General features: G+C 36.8%; 1 protein-coding gene across 2 annotated transcripts in view; it reads right to left on the bottom strand.

The window, feature by feature from the left end:
* anapc1 (anaphase promoting complex subunit 1) overlaps nt 1–25,320 on the bottom strand; it is a 45,273-nt gene extending 19,953 nt beyond the window's left edge. For both annotated transcript variants that reach the window (XM_042010554.1, XM_042010555.1), the window contains exons 1-40: nt 25,146–25,320; nt 24,256–24,495; nt 23,781–23,945; nt 23,484–23,526; nt 23,274–23,371; nt 22,518–22,600; nt 22,268–22,341; nt 22,031–22,176; nt 21,791–21,948; nt 20,515–20,640; nt 20,149–20,367; nt 19,344–19,439; nt 18,445–18,535; nt 18,058–18,123; nt 17,786–17,923; nt 17,367–17,510; nt 15,928–15,988; nt 14,733–14,788; nt 14,194–14,325; nt 13,996–14,070; nt 13,251–13,373; nt 12,710–12,876; nt 11,196–11,287; nt 10,828–10,976; nt 10,278–10,356; nt 9,478–9,514; nt 8,888–8,961; nt 8,162–8,340; nt 7,486–7,572; nt 7,190–7,329; nt 6,969–7,087; nt 6,463–6,593; nt 5,608–5,748; nt 3,903–4,055; nt 3,701–3,782; nt 3,232–3,323; nt 2,386–2,520; nt 1,896–1,978; nt 191–269; nt 1–72 (exon numbers count right to left, since the gene is read on the bottom strand). The exon at nt 1–72 is cut by the window's left edge and continues 3 nt beyond it. In XM_042010554.1, the coding sequence (XP_041866488.1) occupies nt 1–72; nt 191–269; nt 1,896–1,978; nt 2,386–2,520; nt 3,232–3,323; nt 3,701–3,782; nt 3,903–4,055; nt 5,608–5,748; nt 6,463–6,593; nt 6,969–7,087; nt 7,190–7,329; nt 7,486–7,572; nt 8,162–8,340; nt 8,888–8,961; nt 9,478–9,514; nt 10,278–10,356; nt 10,828–10,976; nt 11,196–11,287; nt 12,710–12,876; nt 13,251–13,373; nt 13,996–14,070; nt 14,194–14,325; nt 14,733–14,788; nt 15,928–15,988; nt 17,367–17,510; nt 17,786–17,923; nt 18,058–18,123; nt 18,445–18,535; nt 19,344–19,439; nt 20,149–20,367; nt 20,515–20,640; nt 21,791–21,948; nt 22,031–22,176; nt 22,268–22,341; nt 22,518–22,600; nt 23,274–23,371; nt 23,484–23,526; nt 23,781–23,945; nt 24,256–24,471 (4,401 nt within the window). In that variant the 5' untranslated portion in view covers nt 24,472–24,495; nt 25,146–25,320. The remainder of the gene's footprint in view (nt 73–190; nt 270–1,895; nt 1,979–2,385; nt 2,521–3,231; nt 3,324–3,700; nt 3,783–3,902; nt 4,056–5,607; nt 5,749–6,462; nt 6,594–6,968; nt 7,088–7,189; nt 7,330–7,485; nt 7,573–8,161; nt 8,341–8,887; nt 8,962–9,477; nt 9,515–10,277; nt 10,357–10,827; nt 10,977–11,195; nt 11,288–12,709; nt 12,877–13,250; nt 13,374–13,995; nt 14,071–14,193; nt 14,326–14,732; nt 14,789–15,927; nt 15,989–17,366; nt 17,511–17,785; nt 17,924–18,057; nt 18,124–18,444; nt 18,536–19,343; nt 19,440–20,148; nt 20,368–20,514; nt 20,641–21,790; nt 21,949–22,030; nt 22,177–22,267; nt 22,342–22,517; nt 22,601–23,273; nt 23,372–23,483; nt 23,527–23,780; nt 23,946–24,255; nt 24,496–25,145) is intronic.
* Between the last annotated feature and the right edge of the window lie 621 nt (nt 25,321–25,941).

Below are 25,941 nucleotides of genomic sequence, written 5' to 3'. Positions count from 1 at the left end.
GGGTATGTTACTCTTTACCCACTCAGTATTAGGGAGAATTTCATCCCACATGATAATACATCGAGCAAGAGTCTGAAAGGATAGGGGAGGTGAGAAGAAACTGGTATATCAGATTAAGGAAAGGTGGGAAAAAGAAAAAAAAATATCCTGCCCAAAGAATCCTCACAAATACATATAATGCCATACTAACCCTCAACAGCAGAAACTCTGGTTTAATAAAGTCCAGCAGGAACCAAGTGTCTGGAGGTTTCAGCCAATCAGCTATCGATCTAGTGGACAGAACCAGGATGAGAAAAGGGAGTGTTAATACATTCCTTCAACACCCTCTCCATCTGCAGGCAAGCAGCATCAGAGCCTTAAAGAAATCAGGAACCTCTTGACTAATAGACAGATGGAAACTGGAGGAGCCTTTCTCTTGTGCATCATGGGTTATGATGATCTGATGTTCATGTGGACAAGAAATTCAGGAAATTCAGCATCAGTCTTAAGGAAGTTATAAACATTCAGTACATTTTGTATAATTTATAAATGTGTAATGCTCATGTCACAGTACTGAATTACATTTTATGGCAAAAATCATCTTCACGTTTATCAACGTGCCACATTCATACTGCAGGAGCAAATAAAGACATCAGTTGCTAAAATTTATTTAACTTCACCAATTTAGATAATTTTTGGAGATCTGAACATAAAATCCCATCAAAAAGTATTTAAATTGCAGATTGTAATGCAAAAATATAGAAAAAAATACAAGTGGCTTGCAACTTGTGCATATTTTTTGCAAAATCTTGGCATTTATCATTCTTAACCATCACACATAATTATTATGCCTAAAGTTGATCATAACCATTTCTATATAAATCAAAGAAACAAGAGCTATTTTCCATAACAAAAAATGCCCTTCCTGTCATTTTTCAATTTGTTCATCCTCAGTTTCCCTCCTCACATTTTTCCCTCTTATATCCCGCCTATGATAGCAGCAGGGATGGTGAGGAAAAGCCACAGGGAGCGACACATGAAGGCAGCATGCATCTAACAATATGACACCCTGACTTCATGGCAGTCATTTAAAACCATATATGGGATATGACATGTGGCACAGATGCATCATCTGTCCATTGTTTCATTACAGTCAGATTAGCATTGTGACGTGTTTGTGACGTGTAAACTTAATTATTTAAATTGAATTTACAAGGTGGAATGATGTATCATGGCCCTTTTAAATGTCACAGATGCTTACAAGTATTCTGCATAGTAAACACCTGTGAATCCTCATTCATAGCTCCTCCAAAACACCCCCTCAGTTATCTTAGAAATGCTTTTTTTTTTATATAACTGACACATCCTTTGAGATAATAAGGGATGATCAATACGAGGACAGAGAATGTGTAAAATACAGAAATGAGCTTGAGTAGTTCTGCAATAAACTACTGATTTTATGGAGGATTATATGGATAGACATAACATGTCAATACTTTAATCTACAGAGGAACTGGGAAAAGTTATGTATCACATTAGTGCACTCATTCTCAATGCAATGTTAAAATGTCCTTTGTTTTTCACTTGTACCGTCCTATAGTAAAACTTGAATAAAGGACTGAATAATGGCACTAAATATATAATATGCCATAATGTTGCCAGCTGCCACATCACTATACAGTTTCATTTCAAGGCATTATTTTACTTCCTTTACTTTGAATGCCCAAACTTTTACTCAGTATGGTACATCCAGGCCAAATCTAAATACCAATCCATACATAAAGCAAGAAATAATACAACATCCTTTTAAAATATGTAAGCTAGTGACAGTTGCCACTGCATAAAGAAGCTGTAGTAGTGGCCTCTGATTTCTGGGTTAATTTAGTTTAGTAGTAGAGTTGCTTGTTGATTCTCACCCGTTGTTGGTCTTGAGGTAGATCATTGCAAGGGCCAGTGTGGCTCCTGGACACGTCACGTCTACATTTATTGTGTCACCCTCCTAAAATGACCATTGACAAGGTTCATTAGGTGATCAAAGTAACAAGTTGGCTCATCAATCCCCTTAAATGATCCACTTCATTTGTGTTACAATGACACTTTTATGGCATGCACAATTTTTAATCACTGCCAATTCAAACTAACTGACAGGTTTTTAGGAATTCCATCACAAGAACCTCTTGTTCATCCCAGTTTTTTTGAATAACTTTAATGCAGTTTTGAGATCTAACACGACAAAGTTGACTTAAGCCAGTGAATCATTGCCTACAATAAATATGACAACCAGACAGTAAGCTTTGTAAACATGATAAATAATTACTGCATCTAAAAATAAAGGTATGCCAGAGGTATATAATAGTAGTAAACCAAAAATAGAGGTATAGAGTGAGAGAAATCTTTTTTGTTTACCTTGATTTGGTAGCTGGGGGACTTGTGTCTCTCCCGACTGGCCCCAGCCTGAGCTCTACGATGGCCTCCAACCATGTACTGGTACAACTGCTCAGGCACATTAAGGTCTGTCATCCCAATAAGGTTGCTGCCATGCTGAAAGAATAAAGATGGTAGGGAAAACAGGTAAAGGAAAGGGAGAAAATGATGACAGAACAGTAGACGAATGGAAATACAACTATTCATTCCAGCAGAGATCGGAACATCAATCCTGTTATTACTAAGAATATGAGGCCAAATGCAAGAGTCCAAAAAGAAACAATGACCTTTAACAGGAGAAAAACATTCCTGCATTAAAAAATTCTATTCATCATAGATAAATATCAGACAGTACTCATGTCACGATATAATAAAATAATCTGGTCCTTACAAGGAAAACAAAATACCAAAAACATGATTCATTCTGATAGAAATCCAACTCTCAGAGAATCTCCCACAGCCTAAAAGGGTGCGAACTGAGTTTTGGGTGTGTAGAGATGGAAAAAAAGGTTTTCATGTATGCTGCTCCCTTTGCCTGGAACAAACTGTAAAAAGACTTGAAACCTCATGACATGGTCTCTTTGGACGCTTTTCAGAAAATGCTGAATGATTTGGAGGTAGTTGCTGCTGTTTGTAAATGTTTTGTTTCATTTGGGGATTTTAGTTTGGTTTTAATTTTTAACTGAGCTGCTGCTGCTGTCTTGGCCAGGACACTCTAGAGAAGGGGATTTAAAATATTGTAAAAAGGAGAATTTGAATAAAATAAAACATCTACATGTTCCAGAAAATAATTATGTGACCAGTAACTTTTTTATGTAGATGACGTACCCCAAGACAGACCATGCCCAGGGCGAGTCCAGCAGCTAGTGAATAAGACTCTCTGTCAGTACAGTACTCCATCTCTGGACCAGGAGGACGACCTGAACAAAACCCATTAAGGGGAAAAAAAAAAAGAGAGAGAGAATTTTACCATGTGTGCATGTAAAAAATGCTAGTATACGATAAAAAAATAGAAAGGATGTAACACTGTGCTAATTCAAGACAAGTTAGTTTTTAGTACAATTAAAATTGAATCAGGAATAAAAATGTTTCAAAAGAATTAAGTGACAAACTAACCATTAAAGCTTGTGTTTTTTTTTTTCTTCCCTTGTTTTGAACATCATTGTTCATTACCTCACATTGATTTAAGTCATAAAGTGAATTTCATTTGTTGGAAGATTCAATTTAATTGGTTAGTCAAGGCTGGGAAAATGTCTCACGCCATTATCCGTCTGCCACAAAAATGAAGTACACACACCTATCTCAGATAACAAAACTTCTGCATTATGTCTGTGTCCTGTTCCCTGATACACCAGTCCAATACCAATTACAGCTGCAACCTGCAACAAGAGCAGAGAGAGTTTACTAGTATGGTTGGAATTTTGTTTATGCTTATGATTCTATGAAGATTTTGATTAAAATTTTATATATTAATGCCATATATACAAGATGACTCTTACCTGTACATTGTGTGGTACATCCAGCTCAGTGGAGGTCGGGGGAAGGAGGGCAGGGATGTGGATACTGAGCAGGCGGGTGATTGACATGTCCATAGAGCCCAGTTTGGCTGAAGACACACCCAGCAGGAGTCCAATGCTGGTCATCTCATGGCCCTGACAAGGACAAAGAAATAAAGGCTGATTTAAATGTATTCATAAATTTTCTACAGTATTGTGATGCATGATGTGCATACCTGAATAGTAAACACCATATTGTCTTGTTGCTGACATCAGACCAGCCACATTGTCTAAATGCATCTGCTGTTCTCACCAACCTGCCTCCTCTCTTCATAACTCTTCATAACTGACAACTTTCTTTGTTTCTGTGTCTTGCAATGTTTTTATTAATTAAAGTTTAATGTAAATCAAACAGTTCATTATCCTTAAGCCAATCATTTCAAGTCTAAGAAAGAAAAAATACCAATATTATTTTAATTAAAAAGAACCCTGAAAATGAATCAAGATATACTGAGAAATAAGATTTAAAGTTTATTCTAAATTAATATTTTAAAACAAATCTCACTAAATTAGTTCATGTTTTTACATGGCTAAAAAATAAGGCGACTACATTACAATAATTGAACTTCTACCTTCTTTAAAACCGCAGCAACACACAATTCTAATGAACTGGTCCTGAGTAGTCAGCTCCAAACAGAGAAAACCACCAGCTTCACTGTCAACCACGTTCACATTTTCATTCACACTGGGGACTGTCAGCTACACACAATATGTCACTTACAACTTTACATGACTTACTGTGTCTTTGAGCAGTGATCCATGATTTTTAAACATACATTAAAATACTTTAATTTTAATGTACCAACCCAAACGCCACAGCAATAACAAAAAATATTTTATTCAACCACATTGTTTTTATATTAAATGCAATCATGACTCTGTGAGCCCACTTTGAATATTTCAAGGCAAAGTCATCTGTTGTTTACTACAACTTTGCATAAATGTATGTTAAAAAATTCAAATGCCAGACTAGCTTACAGGATGCAATGAGAAATGACACAGATATATTTTTTTCTTCATCTAGCTTTAATATTGATAAGAACATTCTTATATTCCATTTACTCAGAGATGACTAATAGAGAAAGCAATGTCAACCTCAATTACAGCCGGGATTCACATTTTCAGCTCTTTTTGTCCTCTGTCATATTGTTGTTCTGACTTTTTAATTCACCTGAAATACAACTGCTTGCAGCATCCTGTTTTTCTCGCCTGAAAGTGGGAGAGACCTGTCTTGTTTCAAAGTTCTCAGAAAGCAGAGTTTCGCTTTGACTAGCCGCCCGGCTGTAATGCAAGTCGGCGTATCTCCTTTACACTCATTTAGAGAAAAGAGGGCATGTGGTTGTGTGTGTACAACTTAAACAAGAGTAAATGGGTGCATTTTGCATAAACTGATTTTAAACTTTATATTTGCCTTTCTTTGGAAGTTGGTGCGTGTGTTGTTAGCTGCCAGTTACTTTGAGAAGAATCATATAGAGCACCATCTACTGTAAACTGAGCATTAAGGCAACTGGTCTTCATTAAAATCATCACTACCTTTCAATGTTTGTAGGGTGACAAACAAAAATGTTATGTTTGCTTTGATTTAGTGTGAATAAAATACTTAAAATAGATCTAGGACTTGTTTGCCTTTGTATGCCTATGTTCTCACCTTGGTGAGGTAGTCATGTATGTTGAGTGTGGCCAACTTGGTGAGGTGTCCATTCAGCCCCAACGCCATAAGGAAGCCTGCATATTCATTAGCCAACTCAGGGCTTTTTGGCTTGTTGTAGGCAATCCAGGCTGAGTCCACCTTAAATATATACAGAAAAAAAACATTCCGACTTGTTTAATTGTATAAGAACAGAAAGAAACTTAACTGCAAACGACTGATAAAGCATATAATAAAAATTTATATGAGGCTCAGTGTGTCAGTTTAATAAAATTTGTCAACATTTCCCAATACACAGTATATAAAGCTATATAAAAATTACCTCCAATCATGTGACTAATCAATTAGAAGTAAAAACTTCATGGACGGCCACTTAAAAGGATAAAGAATATATTTAATGCCAAATTTTGCTAATACAAAAACTCTAATCCTCAGGGGCTTAAAATGACCGACAGGTTTTATGCCAACAAAGGCCCTCAGTTTAAAATAAATATGCACATTTCAGCCTAATGGTAAAAATAAAGCAAATGTTATCACATAGTAGGGATATTTATATTTTTTATCATTTTATTTTTTTTTTAATTTGAAATGCAGGACTGCTGTAACACTTATCAAACAACTAAACAGTTTTATTAAAGATCAATTAATCTGCAGCAAAGTCTGATAACACACATTTCATTATTGTATTCTTATTTCTACCCATCTGACCTAAATGACTTTATCTCTTCTTGTAAACCACTTTGTAACTTTGACAAGAGCTACACATTTTTCTTTGTCTTATATATTCTTTTGTCGATATGGAATAGAAACACAGGATTTGATGAGGAAGAGGTGAAACTCTGGTTTCAGCCTGACCTGTGAAGCAGGGGCTATTTTGAGTCCTGCAGCCACACCATTATGGAAGCTCGGCCAGCTGGTCATGTTGGGGGGAACATCGATGTTTCCACTATTGAGATCTACTGTAGTGTTCCTGGGAGGGGCACGGCCTGGAGTTGAACAGAAAGACAAGAAGTTGTCTATAATTATTCAATACTTAAAACCCTCAACCTCAAGAATGACGTTTTTTTTCTCTAATTAATGTAAAAGAAGAAAAATAGAAAAAGGATAAAAGTCGAGCTCTTTACTCGGCTTCAAGATAGTTTTTTTTAACATTGTAATTTATGGATTATTTATCAAGTCTTGCTTTTTTTATAACAGTGATACAGGTCACTGCATTAGTTTTTTTTTAAATCCACAAATAAATATTATCTTCTGGCAGATATAAAACACCCTGTATGGATCTTGCTTGTTAAACTTCAAGAGAATTCCATAAAAGTCGATGATTTTTCACCAAAAGACAAATCTGGGCAAGAACATTTTACCTGTAAGATTCAGTTTCGGCACTGGTAAAGGTTCAGTTGGTACGGGGTGATAGGAAAACAGCGTGAAGAGGCCTCTGCCAACTGGAAGAGCCATTGTCCTCTGACACAACTGAAGGAGTCTGAGGTGGGGTACCAAGAGAGAAAAGACAAAACCATTTTAGTCTGCTCATAATTATTTTAAATCTAAAGACAATTACGACACTTAAAAACATTGCACTCACTTGTTCTCTTTCTCTTCAATGTACTCGTGGTCAGAAACTTCTGGCAGTTGAACAACACTGACCCGGACAGGCCTGGAGCTCTGCAGTAGCCTCCTGACCTCCTGGACCCTCAGATCCTGACTCCAGATCAGTCCTGTGACCTGACGAGCAAACAGAAGACACGTCTTACAAAATCTTTTCTTGAAAGAAGTATTATACATAAAAACAGCCAAGGACAGAAAAAGAAGAAAGAAAAACTGAAAAGTTGATCTCTGAGACAGGTGGGCCAATTAAAATATAGTACAACAATATTATACCTCTTGAATTATGTCTGACATCCCATCTTCTTCCTCATCTGCTTCTGTGGTTGCAGGAGGCTTTAACGACAGCCCTGAACCTACAGACTGGAAACACAGAAGTAATACACACCTTTTCCTACAGTGACTCTAACAGTTGCTAACGCTGTACAATGTAGATAGAAGAGCAATAATTCAAAGTGATGCCTATCTTAACAACTTCACTGATTTTGAGATGGATTTCAAAGGCAGATGTATGTTATTTTCAGAACAAAACATCTTCTAGAAAATCATAAAAAACATAAAAATATCATTTTAAGTTTCTTTTTTAGTTTACTAAAAGTTGCTAATGAGAACAGAAACCCAAATCAGACCATTTCCAGGTCCACATTTTGTCTGCAAAGCCAAGATGGTCGTCATTCATATTTCTTTTCAAAAGACTTGGACGCACATTAAAACCAAAGTCAAATCATATTTACCATGTCTGTGGCATTTCTAAGACCTTTAAAAGATGGATTTAAAGACTTTAAGGCCCATTTTTATGGGAATCTACGGCTTTTATCCATGAATGAATGAATGGTCGACTTTTAAGGGTCAGCAGTTGCCCTGGCTTTATGGATGGCTGACATGAAACAGTGTCTGCATCCTAATCTAACGGGACAAAAAAGGGGGAGGTTTTAATTAATTTCATACTCACAGCTTTACTCTTGGCTAGAGTTGTCTTGTGGGCCTGTTTGGTCAGGTCCTGTCGTCCAATCAGCAGACAAACCTCCTCTAACCAATCGGAACATGGCTGCTCCCGGCATCGATAGATGGCCTCTCGGATAGGCAAAGCAACACCGAAAGGGACAGACTCCAAGTCTTTCAGAGTAAAACCTACTCCAGAGAAAGACAGACATTAGTTACAAGACATTAGTTTAAAAAAAAAAAAAAAAAAAGTTACAAGAAGCAATTTAAAATATGTCACATTTGGGCTTTTTTTTTTAAACAAGACAGATGGATTAATGGATGGAACATCAGTCCAAATGTGTTTTTCTTTATCTTATATGTTTTGTTTATTTAGTTTGGCCAGTAGTTGATTAATTTTACCTCACTTCAACTGAAAGCTCACTTTCAGTGCTGCTGTGTGGACTGACTTCCAGTAAAAAATAATAAAGCAGCCTAATTATATCAAAAAGCCGTGATTGTCACAAATTTTGCTTGAACACAGAGTGCAGGATGCCCTTTAATGCCATTCTTTCATGTTGCCACAGCTAAAACTTGGTGAGAAATGTAGCAAAAGCAGTTTTGTTGACCACATCTGATGTGGTTGCTGTGTGAACTGAGAACTGGTAGTTTCACTGGGCAGGTATGTGCACATTTGCTTCATTGTGAATCTGTGAGGCGCCAAAATAGAAAACTGAAAAAGAACAGCTTCTGTTACCCTCTGAAGTAAGCCAGACCACCAGCTGCTCAGCCAGACTCTTACTGGAAAACTTCACCTTCACACTGCTCTGTCTACAAAAGATAAAGCAAAATATAATATCAGAAAAGTATAATACAGAATACAGCAGAAGGAAAATTAACTGGCCTCTATAAAAGAAAGAGAAGAAAAAAGGATGTAAACTTACAATTTAAAAAAATAAAGACATGACTTAAAGACGCACTACGAAACTTGGGCAGATTTTCTCAGTGACACACCCCCTATCGACGACTAATTCAGCATCTATCTTGCATCCTGCACGTTCAAAACAGCCGATGTATTTATATACACTTGCTGATGTGTGACATCACAAAGCAAAACTCAGCTGTGACGACATATGGCATCCTGGAAGCAAAAGAAGTGCAGTTTTCTCAGCCTCGGATGCTGCTGAGTGGCAATGGCTCCAGAAATGCACATATTAAATGTCATCAAACAAGCCAGAAACACAGCATTTTAACATCAGAAAGTTACATAGTGCATCTTTAAAACTACTTTAATGTGATTTTTTCTGGCTGTTTTGGAGGAAAAAAAATGTTATTAACTCATTTTACCTTCTGGGGGGTGGTTCACTAACACGGGACTTCTGAACTGAAAGGATGAGAATGACAGGAAAAAAAAAAGAGATTAGAAGGCAAACTGTTTTTTTAACTTGCCCCCTAATTTGTGCAGCTTGAAATAACTCAATACATTTTAAAACTTCTGAAGTCAACCAGATTAATACTTTTTTAAAACCTGCAATGATTAGCTGGTAAAATGTGTAACAAGTTTAAGTTAAATAAAGAATTAGTGGTCGACTCTGTGTGGGATGGCATCTCTTGTTCTGGCTTGTCATTGAAAAATGAAGAGAGCTGGAAAAATAAAGGCACTTGAGGCGTTCTATCGGCCACAAATCCATTCCTAAATTCTGTGTCAGTGGGCTGATTAAATACCTGCAGCGACGGTTATCACCTACAGGCTGTATTGGGTTTTTGTCACAGCAAAAAAAGCTTTGTAACATGGCTCTGAAGCAAGGGACTATGAAAGTGGCAGGTCATAAGGGTGGCTTGTCAATAAATGCGTACAGAGAAGAAAACACTACCCATGATCCATTAAAAGACTAGTAAAATTATCTTTCAGGCTTGTTGTAAAATGGTTCCCAGGCACATTTTTATATAGAAAATGGAAATCAGATTGAGGGAAGTTGCAATTAAAATAAGTCATGCAAAGTTAGGTAAATAAGCCTGCTTACATCCTGCTTTTGCAGGACTCCAGTAAGTGGAGACAAAGTGGAAAGGAAGACGTGTAATTGAATGGGGAAACAGCTAAAGTTCAGGGGAAAAAAGAAACATGGTTGACGTGAAGCAACACATACCAGCAGACACTTTGACCAGATACTTTGACACATCTGTCGAAGTAGCATTTTCATCTCCAATGATGTAGAGTGCATAACTCTGGAAAAGAAGATAAATAAAAATACATTTAGACATTTTTTTATTAGAAAAATACCTAAAAATAAGGATTTTAAAGTTATGTTTCATAATTAGCTGATTTTAAATGGGTTTGTGCTGAGAAAGCTGCGTCTCTAAGGTAAGAGCTAAAAAAAAGATCCTATAAAAAGTGTTTCTCCTCATGTAGGGTGGACGAAAGTATGAAGAAATATGATAAGATTCCTACCTATTGTCTTGTGTCTCCTCTCATTCCCCCCTCTGATTTTTGTCTGTACCTTTAGTTAATTGTATAACTAAGACTATTTAAAAAATTAACACTGCAAGTTTTATTTTAATTACAAGACGCACATCCCAAATTTAACCAGTATCAGAGAGCAAAACATCAAAATTCTTGACAACTCTGGGTTTTATGAATACACCTTTAAAAACAGAAGCTAAATGACTATATTTCATGGATTTCATGTGCAGCCGTACCAGAACCAACAGCCTGGTGCTCTGACAGATTCCAGGCAGGTATGGGAAAGGCGGGTTCTCCTCCCCTCTCAAGCATCTACTGAGCCAGCTGAACACACAAGGAGGCTCAGACGTCAGGAAGGACGGACGCTGCATCTGACCAATCAGAGCTGAGAAGGTTGAGGCAAAAGAAGGACAAGAGAATTATATTTGTGTATTAAAAGTGCTAAAAACTGAGCAATAATTGATTGTTGAGGTAAAAATTACACAGAAACCATGAAGGAAATTAAGTGTACTTTATCAGCAGCCAACCATCTATTTCTTTCCACTATAACAACATGTTTTGTCTGTTTCCAGACAACCATAAGAGACTATTTAGTAAGTCTTACCCTGGTCTATGATGCAGCTCTCAGAAAAGCAACTCATTAATGCAGGGTAGTCCCTCCAGTAAAGATCAACAAACTCCTCCAAATGCAGGTCTCTGCAACCAAAAGCAAAACACATTTTAAAAAACACACAGTACACCTGAATACAGAGAATAACAGGTTGGCTTTTTTCTTCTTGTCAGCCTACCATAGTAAAGAAATAGAGCACTATATTTACAACAACCAATAAGTTATGGATTTTTTTCCACTGGGCCATTAAAGATACAACGTACAAAGTATGTAATAAGGTCTACCGCTGCACAGCTGGATATTAAATTGCTGCAGGTGATTAAACTAATCTAAAAACAGCCTGCCATTCTCAAATAGCTACAGTAAAATTTAACAGGTTTGGGCTGTAACTGAACAAAAGGAAAAAGTAATTAACGCAGAGAATAATTATCTTTAGCTCCACATCAGAAGATGAACAATATTCTATAGTTTTTGTTTTGTTTTTTCCTCAAGTGGAGGATACCACACAAATACTAGCCGTGTTTGTTTTCAGGTTCTACACTGAGACACGGATAATCTTCTTATAGGTATGCAAACTTGTAAACTTACAAATCTTAAATGTAATATATTTATCACCTTAACTTGATATTACAGTTATAAATCTATTATTTATAAAACCGCAATCTGATTTTAATTGGTAATTTGGGCTTGCTTCTTATTATCTTGCCAATCTGCTGCAAATGCTCTTAAAGTAAAATGAGATACAACTGAGTAAAATAACAATCCTATGCTAATAAGCCACACTGTAATGAAATGAACGTTTCTGCTCCAAATAAAAAAAAAGTAATAATCTGACTTGAAATATTTTTATGATGTAGGGAAGACCACATTTTTCTGCATCTTCTTCTGAAGGTACACAGTTTGACAGAAAAAGAAGATTTTAAAGTCACGAGCAACTCTAGCTGCAGCCACAACCTGAGGATGTGATGCATATTATTAAATTTACTGCAGAATTACTGCAGTATTTGACTGAATTACTGAAAAATAAAAACACTCCTCTAAAACACTATATTAAACAATCAGGATCGTTTGAGTTTTCACCAGCTGATAAGAACAGAGTGTAAAAAATTTGCTGCATACTTATATACAACCCACATGCTAAAAACTCAGCCCAATTACTCTAAAGAGTGCTTCATTCTCCCACTCAACCTATTCTCTGATCCTCGCCATCACCAACCACAGCAGTCACTTGACAATCTGTTGAAGTTTATTTCACCATACACATCACTGAAGAGCTTTGATTACACACAGACTTTCACTGAGAACAATGAGCTGTACTTCTCACTGTCAAAGTTCAACACAGCCAATGGGAAATTTGAATAGATGTGTTTGTTGTGATATTTGGCACAGATCTCTTCTCTGTTTGGTATTATTGTGTATTAAAGCAAGAGTCCTTTCCTGTACAAATGAATGTTTTCCATTTAGTTGCAGCCAACAGGAAAAAAAAGAGACAGTACAGTAGTGATTACCTTGCTAGTTGCTGCAGCAGACAGACCAATGAGGAGGCTCTCGCTCTGTGCAGCTCATCCAGCTGCAGCTCCTGATAAAGCAGATGGAGAACATAGAAAAGGGCAGGAATGTGAGGAAACAGAGGGGCCGAACTGTCCAACTTCAGAGAGGCATTGGATGGAGAAGCCTGGTGCATGAGAGGAAACAAGAAAGAGGGGTTACTAAAGGTAGAGATTAAATTAATACATGCTAATAAAACATTAAACGCATTCTGTGTTTAATGAGGTTATTGGTTAAATTATTTAACAAAGCTTTTTCTTGTCAGATTGGACATTGCACTTTGAGGTGTCACTGAACTGGTTATATAGGTTTGTCTATCCAATTATTCTACTGTCAGACCACATTCATTAATTTTAATTGTATTGTGCCTCCCTTATCAACACTCGTACAATGTTAAATACGATTCAGATAAAAAAAATATCAACATTAATGTATTAAACACTGTTTGCACAAAACTGAGCCACATGCAATAAACAGATTTATCCAAGGTGGGATATGTACAGAGAACAGGCCATCGGTGTCTGTGGGGATGGTTTTATTGGTGAAACTGGATTCCACTGATCCAAACACAGGCTGAGAACTCATCTGTCGATGGTAATGAGAAGCCACCAAGTAATCCCAGTCCTACCGAGAGAAGAGGCAGATTCTGAAAACTATATACAAAGTAATGAGTATACAGAGTATAGATGACTAAATCATTAATGGTTCCACTGAGCCACACATGTAAACCAGTTTAATCAGAACAGATACAGATTACTTGAAAAAATCTCATATAATCAGAGGCATTTAAAAAAAAAAACAAAAGCCTGCATGACTGATCAGGGTTTATACTTGGTTTTAGATTCTGGTTTGATTCATGTATAGGTCAGGGGTACAGTAAAAAATAAGTTGAAAAAAAAACACACACACACACACAATATGTCCATGCAAAGAACCTCATTATCAAGAGTTCAAACTAGTATGAATTTGTTTAGAACTATAGCAAATAACTTCCTATGCCATTTCATATGCATTTTTTTATTTTTGGTAGGTACAGAGAATTAATTCTAAATACTTCAGATCTTTCCTTTGTTGAAATGAACTCCATCTACAAAACTTGTTATTGACATTAAATTACTTGAAAATAGTCCAACCTCCTGGCAGAACTACTTAAACAAAAAGGCCATTTCTTTGGACTTTTTCTGTAGATCCCGTCTTAAAAAGATAATAAAATGCCTATTTAAATGTTTTTCCTCTTTTGACACACCTCATCAGAGCCTCCGTCAGAGGGACGAGCCTTCTTGGCTGCAATCACTGGGGAGAGCGGGACTTCAAAATGGAGCTGCAGAAAAAGAACAGAGGACAGAAAACAAGAACATGAGCTTTGATCAAATGTGTGTATTTTATCATTTCATACAACAAATACCAATCAAAATGAAAACAGAAAACACATCGGCTGACTCACCTGTCGGGTCCAGGCCAGGCGCTCCGTGTTATAACCCATGAGTGTCAGAAAACAGGTGACAAACAGGTTCCACTCTGCATGAGCACTGGGTCCACCAGGGGCATTGTAGATGTTGTACCACTTTACTAAAACCTGCACATTTTCCAAAAGTTAGCAAGTTAAAATAAGAGTTTCTCCAAGGCATTAAAGTCTCACACCAGCAAAGAAAAATCTATATAATTTCCCTCTAACTGCTTTCAAATAGCCTGAACACTTAAATCTAAAAGTCAGACTTAGAGCAACAAAGTCCCACATGATTATCTGTCAAAATTATTTCTTTTATTTTCTGTATTTTTGGCAGGTGTGAAGCAGAATAAACTCATATGATGGATCTCATGTTAAATAGATTATTTCATTAAAATGAAACACTGGCTTTCTTAGCAAAGAGTTTGTTAAAATTAAATTTAAAATGCGTAAAGGTCAACTAAAAAACAACATGTAATCACAGGTAACCACTAAACCTGATTACATCCGTTTGTGATATCTCCCAATAAACAGACCTTCATGGCAGCTTCTTTTGGCAGGATGAACCGAACTGCCTGAAGACACTTCCTCACTGAAATACATCCAGGAGAAAAACATGAGAGCAGACAACATGACAAAGAATAAATAAGATGATAAAAATACAGATTTTAAGGTAAAACAATAGAAAATACAAAGCAGTCAAGTCAAATCTAAAATTTCTTGACTTAGGTTAGGAAGCAGGCATTGAGGAAATTAAAAAATAGTCACTACAACAGTAATTAGAGTTGCTGTGTCTCCTAACAACTCCAACCAATCAGATTCCTAATCAACATCACTAGGCTCTCTTAATTGGACATCCAAAGAGGGAAAGGTCAAAGAAGAGGTGGACAAATGCCATTTCATTAGAGGAAGGTGACTCATCTGCACGATCGATTACTAAATAATAGAGAATAGGGTGTGAACAAGAAACAGATGTAGACAAGACAAAAGTCATCTTCAAACCTGAGTGACACTAAAACAGACATTAACATAATACACTTCACTTGCATTGGATAGAAAAATGTAATCTGTTTACACTTTGTAAACTGTCAAACTGCGTATTTATTGGTAGTTTCTAGCACAAATAAACAGAAATTAAAAAGGTATCTTGTCAAAATGCCATCTACAACAAAGCAGAACTTTACAGTGTTGGCTGAATAGGAACAGTTTGACTAGCACTGATCAGTGTGTGAAGCAGAAACAGGAGTAAGATCGACTCTGTTGAATATGTGGTACATGTACAGTACGTGTTTATTTTAGTATATCGTACTGTCCAGATCAGGCTGGTTTAGGATAAACATATCAAATAATCAAGCTCCCTATACATGAGATTTCATGTTCAAGTCAAACAGAAACATGCAAGTCTTCCTTGATTTCCACATTTAGTTAAACTTTCAAATGTTAACAAATAGAAACAATATAAGACTAATTAAAATTATATTAATAGTCCACTAAGGTTTAAAGGTTTGCTACAGACAGGTGCACATTTAATCAATTATTCTGAATTAATTACGACTAAATATCAGTTTAGGAAAAAGAGTTTGTGCACATGTGCGTTCAACTATTTCCTGAGCTATAGATTATCCTTAGTATGCTAGATTATATGTCACTGTTTAACTTAGAGCGGTCTTTAAACCTAGTTTCAAGGACTTCGCTGTTCTGATATGTGTTTTTAGAGAATGTGTAACTTACCCAGATCTGAAGTAGCAAGCTCGGGGACTGAGATCCTCAGCATCGTGCCACTGCTTAGTTCCTGGAAGTAAAAACAAATTGAACACAAATTCATGTTTTATCCTTCTGCATCAATTTCACAGCAGTGTACTGCAACTAATTCAGATGCTTCTTTCAGGTGCTTCTTACCACAACTTTAGTGTCCTAACACTAGTCTGTACAAGTGTAATCTAAAGCAGTTAAATTGAATAAATCCATCTCCGGTTTTATTATTTATATCTCTAGTTTTTTTTAATGACATGCAACATTGTTCCATGAAAAAGCCTCAGTATAATAAGCTATAGTTAGTGGAAAAATAAATTGATAATTGATTGCTGCATAGTATAATGGACAAATTGCTAAAAACAGTGGAAATTTAAGAGTAAAAAAAAATTGTTTGAGGAGCATATAATTTTTATATATATTTAGCAACATTTTTGTTTCTCTAGTAAAGATGGATAATCAATATCCTATCTGACACTGAAAAATTAATAAACTCTATAACATTTAAGTAAATAGTGTGTTGGCATGACCATGAAATTAGTATGAAATAGGGTTTTTATTATAGCACTGGCAGTAAGGTTTGACATCTAAAACTCGTATTATTCACTGCAGTGTGGAACTCTGTCATACAATACCTTTAACACATTTGCAGATTATCATGGTTAAAAAGTACTTGTTGTGAGTCTGCAGTTGTGATTATTTTAAGTAAATATGCATACAGTACATTGATTTATTCAACTTATGTTGAATGGCTAGGTTATAGATGGCAAACAGACCAACACCTTCATGTCCCATTTTATCCATCAGGGTTAATCCTGCTCTTGTCCCCATTTTAAGAGCAGAGCTCTGAAAAGAAAATAGCCCATCAGCCTGACAGCATAAAGCCGAAGCTTTGAAAACTGCAGTGCGCTGCAATAGCAACAATTAGTCACCAGACTGATGCATCAAAGGCTCAAAGAGAAAACCAGTAAAGGGAGCCGAAAGAGCAGAAGTCTGCAAACTGTTGTGTGGTTTTACACACAGAGCTGTGTGTCTGTGTGTTTATGTGGGAAATAAACAGCGATGGTGTGTGAATGTGTACTGCTGTGTCCTGAGGCACAACAGGCCGACACAGACTAAATTAGCCCGGAAGCTAGAAGCACAAAAAACAGCCTTTTATTTATTTATTTTTCTGTTGTTGTTGCTCTCATTCACAAATATTAATGGGCCTCACACACACACGCACGCACGCACACACACACACTTACAAGGCAGATCAGAGACAAACAAAAGATTGAGGAAACAATAACAAATTACCCTTAAGTGCTACTGTAACATAACTTTATTCTTATTTTGGTAAAGGTAAAAAAAAAAAAGGCAAAGTATTGCAAAAAGACCAATGTTTTTATTTTTTCTTAAAACTACAAAATCATTCCTACCAGAGTGACCTGGCTGCAGACAGGGTCTCGCAACGCATGGATGTAAGGAACGGTATGTTGGAAGGTGTAATCTTCCAAAAGTGAAGCGTCATGACGTTTAATGTTGGGACACCTCAGCTCTGATACCGGTGAAGGCATACCATCCTAAAAAACGAAAGGACAGATTAGAGATGAGGTGGATCGAAGCAGAAACGTGTGGAAATTTAATGGATAGAATAGATATGGTAGGAAATATGATTTTTCTCAGAACAAAAACTTAAACAAAATACGAAACAGGAAAATAAATCAACTAATATTTCCTGTTGCAGATTACTTTGCATTATGAAAACTGTCTCTAAGACACAATACTGAAAGGAATCAAGGAAGATGTTAAATTATCAATGCAAATAAAGATGCATTTTTAAAACACAAGTCATTACCTCATCAAGTCTTTGGATGTGTCTACTGCCAGCATTGGCAGGTGTGCTAACATTCTCCACAGGCACACTGAAGTGAGGGAGGTGGTTGGTTAGGCTGAAGGAGGGGGACAGGAGCCCAGGAACAAACACTTTACTGACCTAGAGGGACATCAACAAATCAAATTCATCAGTCCATCACAGAGTGATTTGAAGCATCACTTACTAGTAAACTAAAGGATGTAAAATGTCTGAATCAAACTAATGCTGTTGTCTCTTCTTGAGACTGTACTCACCCTGGTGATTCCTGTGTAAAGAACCAGACTGCCACTGGCCTCCAGAACCAACATGGCATCTATATTCTGAAGAGTGAAAAAGATTTGCTGAGCATGCAGTAGCCATCGTTTTCATTGTGGACTCAATATATCCACTACTTTACCAACCAACTGATAATTTGGTCAACGAAAGTCAACTTAGGTTCACACATTGAAATGAAACTGAAATTGTAACTGAATTATTAAAGTACACATGCACGTCCAGCATTCCTGTTTTGTTCCTTAATACTTTCTATTAACACAAATACCAAATCAGAATTTAGTGCTTAGTAATTTGAAATTAAACCAAACCAAATATCAAGGCTCATTTGCCATTTATTATTTTTAAAAGCATAAATATAAACATACTTGTAGAGGTTCTGCATCTTTGGCAGGGATGGTTGTGACAGAGGGGAAGATCAGCTGAGTTGTATCGTTGCTCTCAATAAACTTCACACATCTGCAGAAACAAATACAAAAATGGCAGATTGTAAATTAACAAGTCACCTCAGTGATGGAGAGGAAGATTAAAAAAAATGGAGTTTGCTAAAATAAACATTTTTTTAAAATAAATAATACTTTGTTCAGTTGAACTTTCATATGAATTGTGTGTATTTTATGTAGACAGTTTTATTTTCACATAGTAACAAAAATAGGTGCTCCAAAATAGTTTAATTTTGTCTATAATTTAATGTTTAAAAAGCCTCCTCTAGGGCAGTGATTCTCAAACTGGGGGGTCAGGATCCCCATGAGGGTCGGGAGATAAATGCAAAAAATGTATAGCCTACATTTACCAATAAATTTGGGATTTTTACCAGGGCTGTCCAAATTAAACCATTAATGAAGAGATAAATCTGCAATACTTCACATAAACGACCAAAAGTTAGTACATGTGCCATTTTAAAAATCTGAATCGGACATTATCAGAGAAACTGGTATTGGGCATGTGCCCTGTCACGTGGTGAAACACCAAAAACTGATTCGTCCTCTTTATTTATAAAGATTCTGACAATGTTTCAGCCTTACATTGATGGCTGCAAGATGACCCATTTGAACCATCACATAATAAATCATTAAGTTGAAAAGACCAACATATGTTATTTTGGGGGTCGTGGCTCAAAAGGTTTGAGAACCATTGCTCTAGAGAATAACATTTAAAAAATAAAATAGCTAGAAATAATGGTTTTGATTGACAGTTGTTTTTCACTTAACTATGCAACATTCATGTCTTCATAAAATAAACTTTGAATGAAACTGGGAGGTGTGACCTGAGCTGTTGATGAGATTCCACCAGGAAACAAAGGTAGCGGTTTTCACAGAAGTCAGAGGTCAGGAATACTTTAGATGCCTGGCTGCTCATCTCCCTGCAAACCCAAATCAGATTACATTTGCATAAAACATCAGAAATTATTAAACTAGAGTGGCACCTACAAAACAACATGATTATAAAATACAACACAAATAAGGGCCAATTACATAGAGATGGAAGGCTACTCAGTGAAATTCCCCAATGTGTATTCAACCTAGGTTTTCAATGCACTCCTTTTCTCTTTTTCTGCTTTGTGTACACTTGTGTTTTTTTTAAGCTATCTCACATTTATGATCACCCCAAAGAACTTTAAAATGATCCGTTTTAGCTACCAAATGTTTAAAATTTTAATGCAAGTGACAATGATGTTCTGTTTGGATCAGCATAAACTACTGTAATTTTTTACTAATTAAGCCATTCAAGTTAATAAATTCAAGGAAATATTCACTTCCTCTTTTCAAGGTTTATGATGAGATTTAGGGTTGATGTCACTGAAGAGCAAATTAACACAACATACAGTACCAGTCAAAAGTTTGGACACACTTTCCCACTGAATCTAATGGGAAATGTGTCTAAACTTTTGACTAGTGGTACAAGTAAAATAATTTATTCACATCTTGTCTCCTCATGAAAATTGTTTTGACATATAGAAAAGGGTTTCTAAGCTAAGTAAACAAAACAGCTAAGCATTACTAAACATCTTATAAAGACTGCATCATGCATCTGTTCATCTGTTCTCTGCAGGGCTCAGTGCTGGTTATTACCTGTGAAAACCAGCTGTGATTGTCTCACTCCAGAGCTGCTCCATGCACAAGTCAGGTATGATGGGCTCCATCTCTGGCATCAGCATTGTCTCGTTGACAGTGCTGTTAAATGAGGGTAACAAGCCATGATGCCCTCTGGGGGATGGGCTGTGGAAAGATGTGCTGAAGCGAGACGCGCCTGAAAATGACGGCGCTGCCATGCCTGGAGAGTGGGCGCGACTGAGAAGGAAAGGCAGAAAAAGAGATGATTTTGACCACCAGTGATGTTATAGGACCATGTTTCTATTAGGGTGTAACTAATGTGTTTGCATGCTGGAGTTTGTTCCTCTAGTTGTTGTCTCTTCTGAACCTCAACATCAATCTCACCTTAGGGCAGCCATGTTGGAGATACTCGGTGAGTGAACTCGGGAGTGTATCCCTGGTGAGGATGTCATGGTCCTGTTCTGGTGACTGTGCAGAACACTGTAGTGCAGTGGAGATCCAACAGCACAACTACAGCAAAAATACAAATAACTAGATAAGGCAATAGCAAATAATCAAAGATCCTTTAGAAAGTAACTAGCAAGGAAATTCTTGTTATCATACAACATTTAAATTACTTAAGGCCTTAATTCTCCTGTTTCAGTGTTCAATTTGCACAATTCACACCTGATATGTGACAAATTTAGTCACTTTTGTATATATTTGTTCTATTCTTTATCTATGAATTTAAATAAACCACTACCAATGCAACTACCATAACCTGGGAAAAGCAAGGCAAGTTTATTGGTACAGCACAATTCAACAACAGGGTGATTTAAAATGCTTTACAGAAAATAAGAAGCATAATTTAACATTAAAAAACAAAAGAAAAAGGAAAAAGAAAGAACATTAGATAAAACTATTAAACATGATCAAGTTTTAAAAATTCAAGCTTAAATGAAAGCTTTAAATGCAGATCTGGACTTCTAAATAAAAACTATTGAAATTGCAGCAGAGAACAGGTGGGTTTTTAACCTGGATTTAAATAAACAGGGTTTCAGCTGATCTGAGGCTTTCTGGGAGTTTGTTCCAGACATGTGGAGCATAGAAGCTGAACGCAAATTCTCCATGTCTGGCTCTGACTCTGGGAACTGATAAACTGGATCCTCTGGATCCAGTTTATCATTTATAATTTATTTTGGTCCTAAACCATTCAGAGCTTTATAGACCAGCAGCAGAACTTTAAAGTCTATTCTCGAACAAACAGGCAGCCAGTGTAAAGACCTCAGAGCTGGACTGATGTGGTCCACTTTCTTGGTCTTAGTGAAGACTGGAGCAGCAGAGTTCTGAATAAGCTGCAGGTATCTAATTGATTTTTTTGGTAGCCTAAACCTCACTCACAACAGTAAAACCACAGACAGATGGAGTGAACAATTAACTCTTAATGCAATGTCCTACTGTAAAAGCCTTAGGTTTGGGCATCCAAATGAAAATCACCTGCCTGAAATACTGTCAGAGACAGAGTATGGCTCCCAAATAGTAGCAAGACAATGCATCCAACCCACTGCAAAAATGTTAAGGTGTGCCCGTTGTGACAATTATCCTTTAAAAAAAATACACCCCCCTCCACACAAAAAAAGAAAGAAAAGGAAACATGCAAAAAGCATTTTCTTTTCAGTACCTTGTTCCAGTTCCAGGACCTAGCCCAGTTGCTCCACCGCTACCAGGGGAGTCAAGGCGGGACATGTTACGCAAATGAGAGGTGAGGAAGCTTGAAGACATCATACCCAAAGGTGTCCCAACCGGGTCTGTCGGACACCTCAGTACTTTGGAACGCTCCTGATGAAGATTTGAAGTCAAGATTAGAGGAGGCACACGTGTGTTTTTTTTTTTTTAAATGCATGTTAGCATGTTCCCTCACATTGTGGGTGACTCTACGCAGGGCCCAGACGGAGTGCGTTCCCTGTACGGAGTCGTATGATACGACTATAGAGGGCTGGCAACAGGTGAACACTATTTTCATGGTGGAGTCAGATGCATACTGCACACAAGAGCCTTCGAATAGGCCTGCAAAAAGCATACACACATTCAAGTAAAATTGTTGACAATGAATATCCAGAAAGGGACAAAAAAGAAGGTGTGAGAGTTTGTGTCATACCTGAAGGTTTGCACACAACTGGTGCGATCTCATCCAGTGGATGTAGCATGCTGAACACTGTAGGCAGAGGGTCACTGTATAGAAAAATATTAGATTCTCAGTAAGCAAATACCTTGTGCTTGTATGAGTGTATGTACATCAGTCTGCAGAAAAAGGCTCTTAAAAAGTGGTTTAGATATCGACTCTATCATTTCATGTGGTTCTTTGACTTTAACCTTATTTTTGTCTAGATATGGTTTAAGTGTTTTACCCAGGGGAGCTAAGCTGTGTCTCATTTGCTGTGTTCTTCCTTTCCAACAAAAGCCCAAACTCAGTTGCCCAGACATTTGAAACCTAAAAAAAGGAAGATGAGACAGACATTAAAACTTTTTGTTTAATTAAGTTACTTAAGCCATCACTTCCAGCTTCTCATATATGAAATTTCTATTTCTCTTGGCCCACTGTTACAGTAAAGCAAAATGTTCTTGGGAGTGTTTGAAGCAATCTGAAAACACTGCATTGGCACCAATGAAAATTTGTAACAATCAAATGGGCCGGTACACACAATAACAAGTGAAGATACAAGAGCATACAGTATATATATAAATAGTACCACCCACTACTATGAAAGAGTAGGTATGTCTCAACTTTTAAACTGTACTTTGTACATGCACAATAATTCAGCATATTCTCTGAAAACCCTATCTGCATGGATTTAAACATGGAGAAAAGGGTAAGCACACAAACATTACAGTTCAGTAACATGTCTAACACATACACACACAGTTAAATACAGACATCTCATATTGATGAGGTTGATTCAGTTTGTCGGTAATGCTCTATCTTTAGACAACTGTTCAGCATTGAGGACTATCATCAATTTAACTAACTAAAAGTCAAACACAAAGAAACATAAAAAGACTGAATGTGCAACAAAGATTGAATAATCCACTTTTTTGCTGTCTGTGTTGACCTATCTAGTCCCGTAAATATAAAGATTTCCCACCTGTGTTTGTCTTTCACTCACCTGGAAGGGCAGTGGCGAAATAAAGTCCTTTCCAGTAACAGTGTGCACATTAATACAACTACTCTGGACGATACACACAGTGTGCTCCAAATCTTCCACTGCAAAACAAAAATTAAAATATAAGTAACTGGCTCAACTGGTGAACACAACAAATAAAAGGTTACTCTGAAGCAAGGGTTGCTTCTCAAGACGTCCTTAAATATACAGTACCAGCATTGTTCTTGTGAGGGACTGCAAAGTTACACCATAAAGCCTGCAGACAGGAAAATACAGTGTCAAATCCAAAAGAAAAAAAAAAGCCAATTACAGTAAATATTTCAGTGAACAAAAACAAGTCGTCTTGGCTTAAAGAAAATCTTACTATGTCAAATATAAAGACTTATCTCAAACCTAAGAAGAAGGGCCATCTAAATGTTTAACCTATTATGTAAATTCTAAAATGTTCTTTTCTTGACAGAAAAAATGGTCTTTCAAATCTGTCTTCAGACAGAAGAATGGCATACAGACCTGCTGTACTGTGCTATCAACAGTGAAGGCCTTGTATACGCTGGAGGCTTGTTCCCGACTGCCCTTGCTCCACACAACCATGTTTCCTGCTGCATACAACTCCTCTTCAAACTCCACATCTTCCTCTTTGACTCCAGCACAGCCTTTCCTGAGCTGCCAGCATTCCTGCCATTTAATGCACATCCATTAGTATGGACTAAAGAGGCTAAACCAAAAACTGTGCAAAGTTATACATCAAGCCTTATTTTCATTAAAATGAGAAGCAGTTTGATATTTTATCTACTGTGTTGAATTTGAAACAAAAACAAAGAATATTGACTAACTGCAAGAAACATTTTAAATAATGTGTAAATAAGAACTTAAATGTCACCTATTTTGTCTGTGGTACCGTTTTCTTTTCATTCTCTTTTCTTCTTGAAATTTAGAAACAAGACTGAAGATTAAAGTCACTATGCAAAAGTCCATGCAGTCTCACCCTCTCTCTCTCCTGCAGACTGACTTCCTGCAAGGACCCTACTAGGCCAGCAGCACCATCAGACGACCACAGCTCAGAGGCAGGTTGGAGCTCTCTGAGCTGCAGGTTGAAGGCATTTGGATGGTTCCTGCAGTGCTCGCGGCCAAATGGGACAAACGGCTGCAATTCCCCTGCTGCAATCATCGTGGCTGTCTCTTCATACACGACTTCCGACATGAGTTCCAGATTTCAGCATTATTTCTATGAGGTGGAGGTGAATGAGGATAGATAAATTACTGCAAATTAACAATTAAAGAGTTTTTTTTTTAGGATAAACAGTAACTACAGTCTAAAGTTATGGTGCACAATGTAAATGCAAGTTGCAATACTTCATACGTAAGTGATTATATCAGGATAATCTCCGGGATTCAGGAATTTTTTTAAAGATTATTTACTAAGTGAGATGTGTAGATAATTCTACCAATAGAGCTTCTAACTCGATAAATTATTAATAATAAAATATTATTATTATTATTTTTAATAATAATAATAATGGCTTGGCGGCAGTCTGCGCCTTCTGAGTGCTTCTAGTTTTTCTTTTAATGACTTTCCAAGTTAGCTATAAACCACTCCCAACTACATAATTTCTAGGAACTTGTGTCTCTTCATGCTGACAGATGCTAAGTCTTTAGCCGCAAGCGTTAAGTTGACAAATATCCTAAAGCAAAACTCAGTACCTGTTTGTTACAAAATTGACAGATGTAAATCAGCGACTAGCTGACAGATTTTTCAACATTAGCATGTTAATGCTAAAGCTTTAGAGTGCCGTTACTCTCACCGGATCAAGAAGCATGCTAGCTGACGTTAGCTTTAGCTATCTTTGAATTTGCAGGGAGGCGTTTAGTGCTAACCTGATAATAAGGAATAGTCTGGCTCTTGTCGCGGAGTCCTCGTCTTTCCTTACTTTGCGGCTTGCTTGAATGCAACGTCGTCACTCGTGGTGACATAAAAACAACTGAATTGTTGTGCCAAATTGGTGATTTGGCTATAAGTTTTCAAATGAGCGCGGACATCTTTGCTGTCCCGACATCCTCTTCCTACACAATTTGACCAATCAGCATTGAGGCAGGGGTAAGTTGAAGCTGATAGGCTTCTGTCACCAGAAGTCGTTTGCTGATTTGATAGGCAGTCAGTGGGACTGTATCGTGAACTTTCAAGATTAAATTCTGGTTCCTCTTTCACATGAATTAATTTATTCAAAAACTTTTTTTTCTTTGTTGATTGTGGAGGAAACCCGAGGAAGCCTGTGGAAGCAAGTGCTCTAAAGTCTGGTGGTAATAGAGTGATTAGTGATGTCCTGTGACATGGCAGCAGGGTGTCTGGGATTGATTAATGTCTGGCATCTTCTTGGATTATTGTTTAGCCTGCACCTTATCATTATCACAGACGCTAAACCAAATTATGCTCCAAAAATATCCTCTAGAGGTGCTGCAGCTTCATCCATAAGATTTTCTTACTGATGGTTTGAAATTTTTGGATCACTTGACAGTGAAATTGCATAAGAGGCTAAAACACATTGTATAATAAACTTAAAATAGGAAACGTTGCTTTTGTTAATTTGTTGTTTCTTCATTAAACTGGATTTAAATTAATTACATTTTATTAATAAACACATTTGTTTATTATTTTATCACATGAATGTTGTTG

This window comes from Melanotaenia boesemani, chromosome 16, assembly GCF_017639745.1.
Source record: "Melanotaenia boesemani isolate fMelBoe1 chromosome 16, fMelBoe1.pri, whole genome shotgun sequence".
Classification (NCBI taxonomy): domain Eukaryota; kingdom Metazoa; phylum Chordata; class Actinopteri; order Atheriniformes; family Melanotaeniidae; genus Melanotaenia; species Melanotaenia boesemani.
The sequence above is the reverse complement of the archived record's forward strand: the minus strand, read 5'-3'. Positions and strand labels throughout refer to the sequence as shown.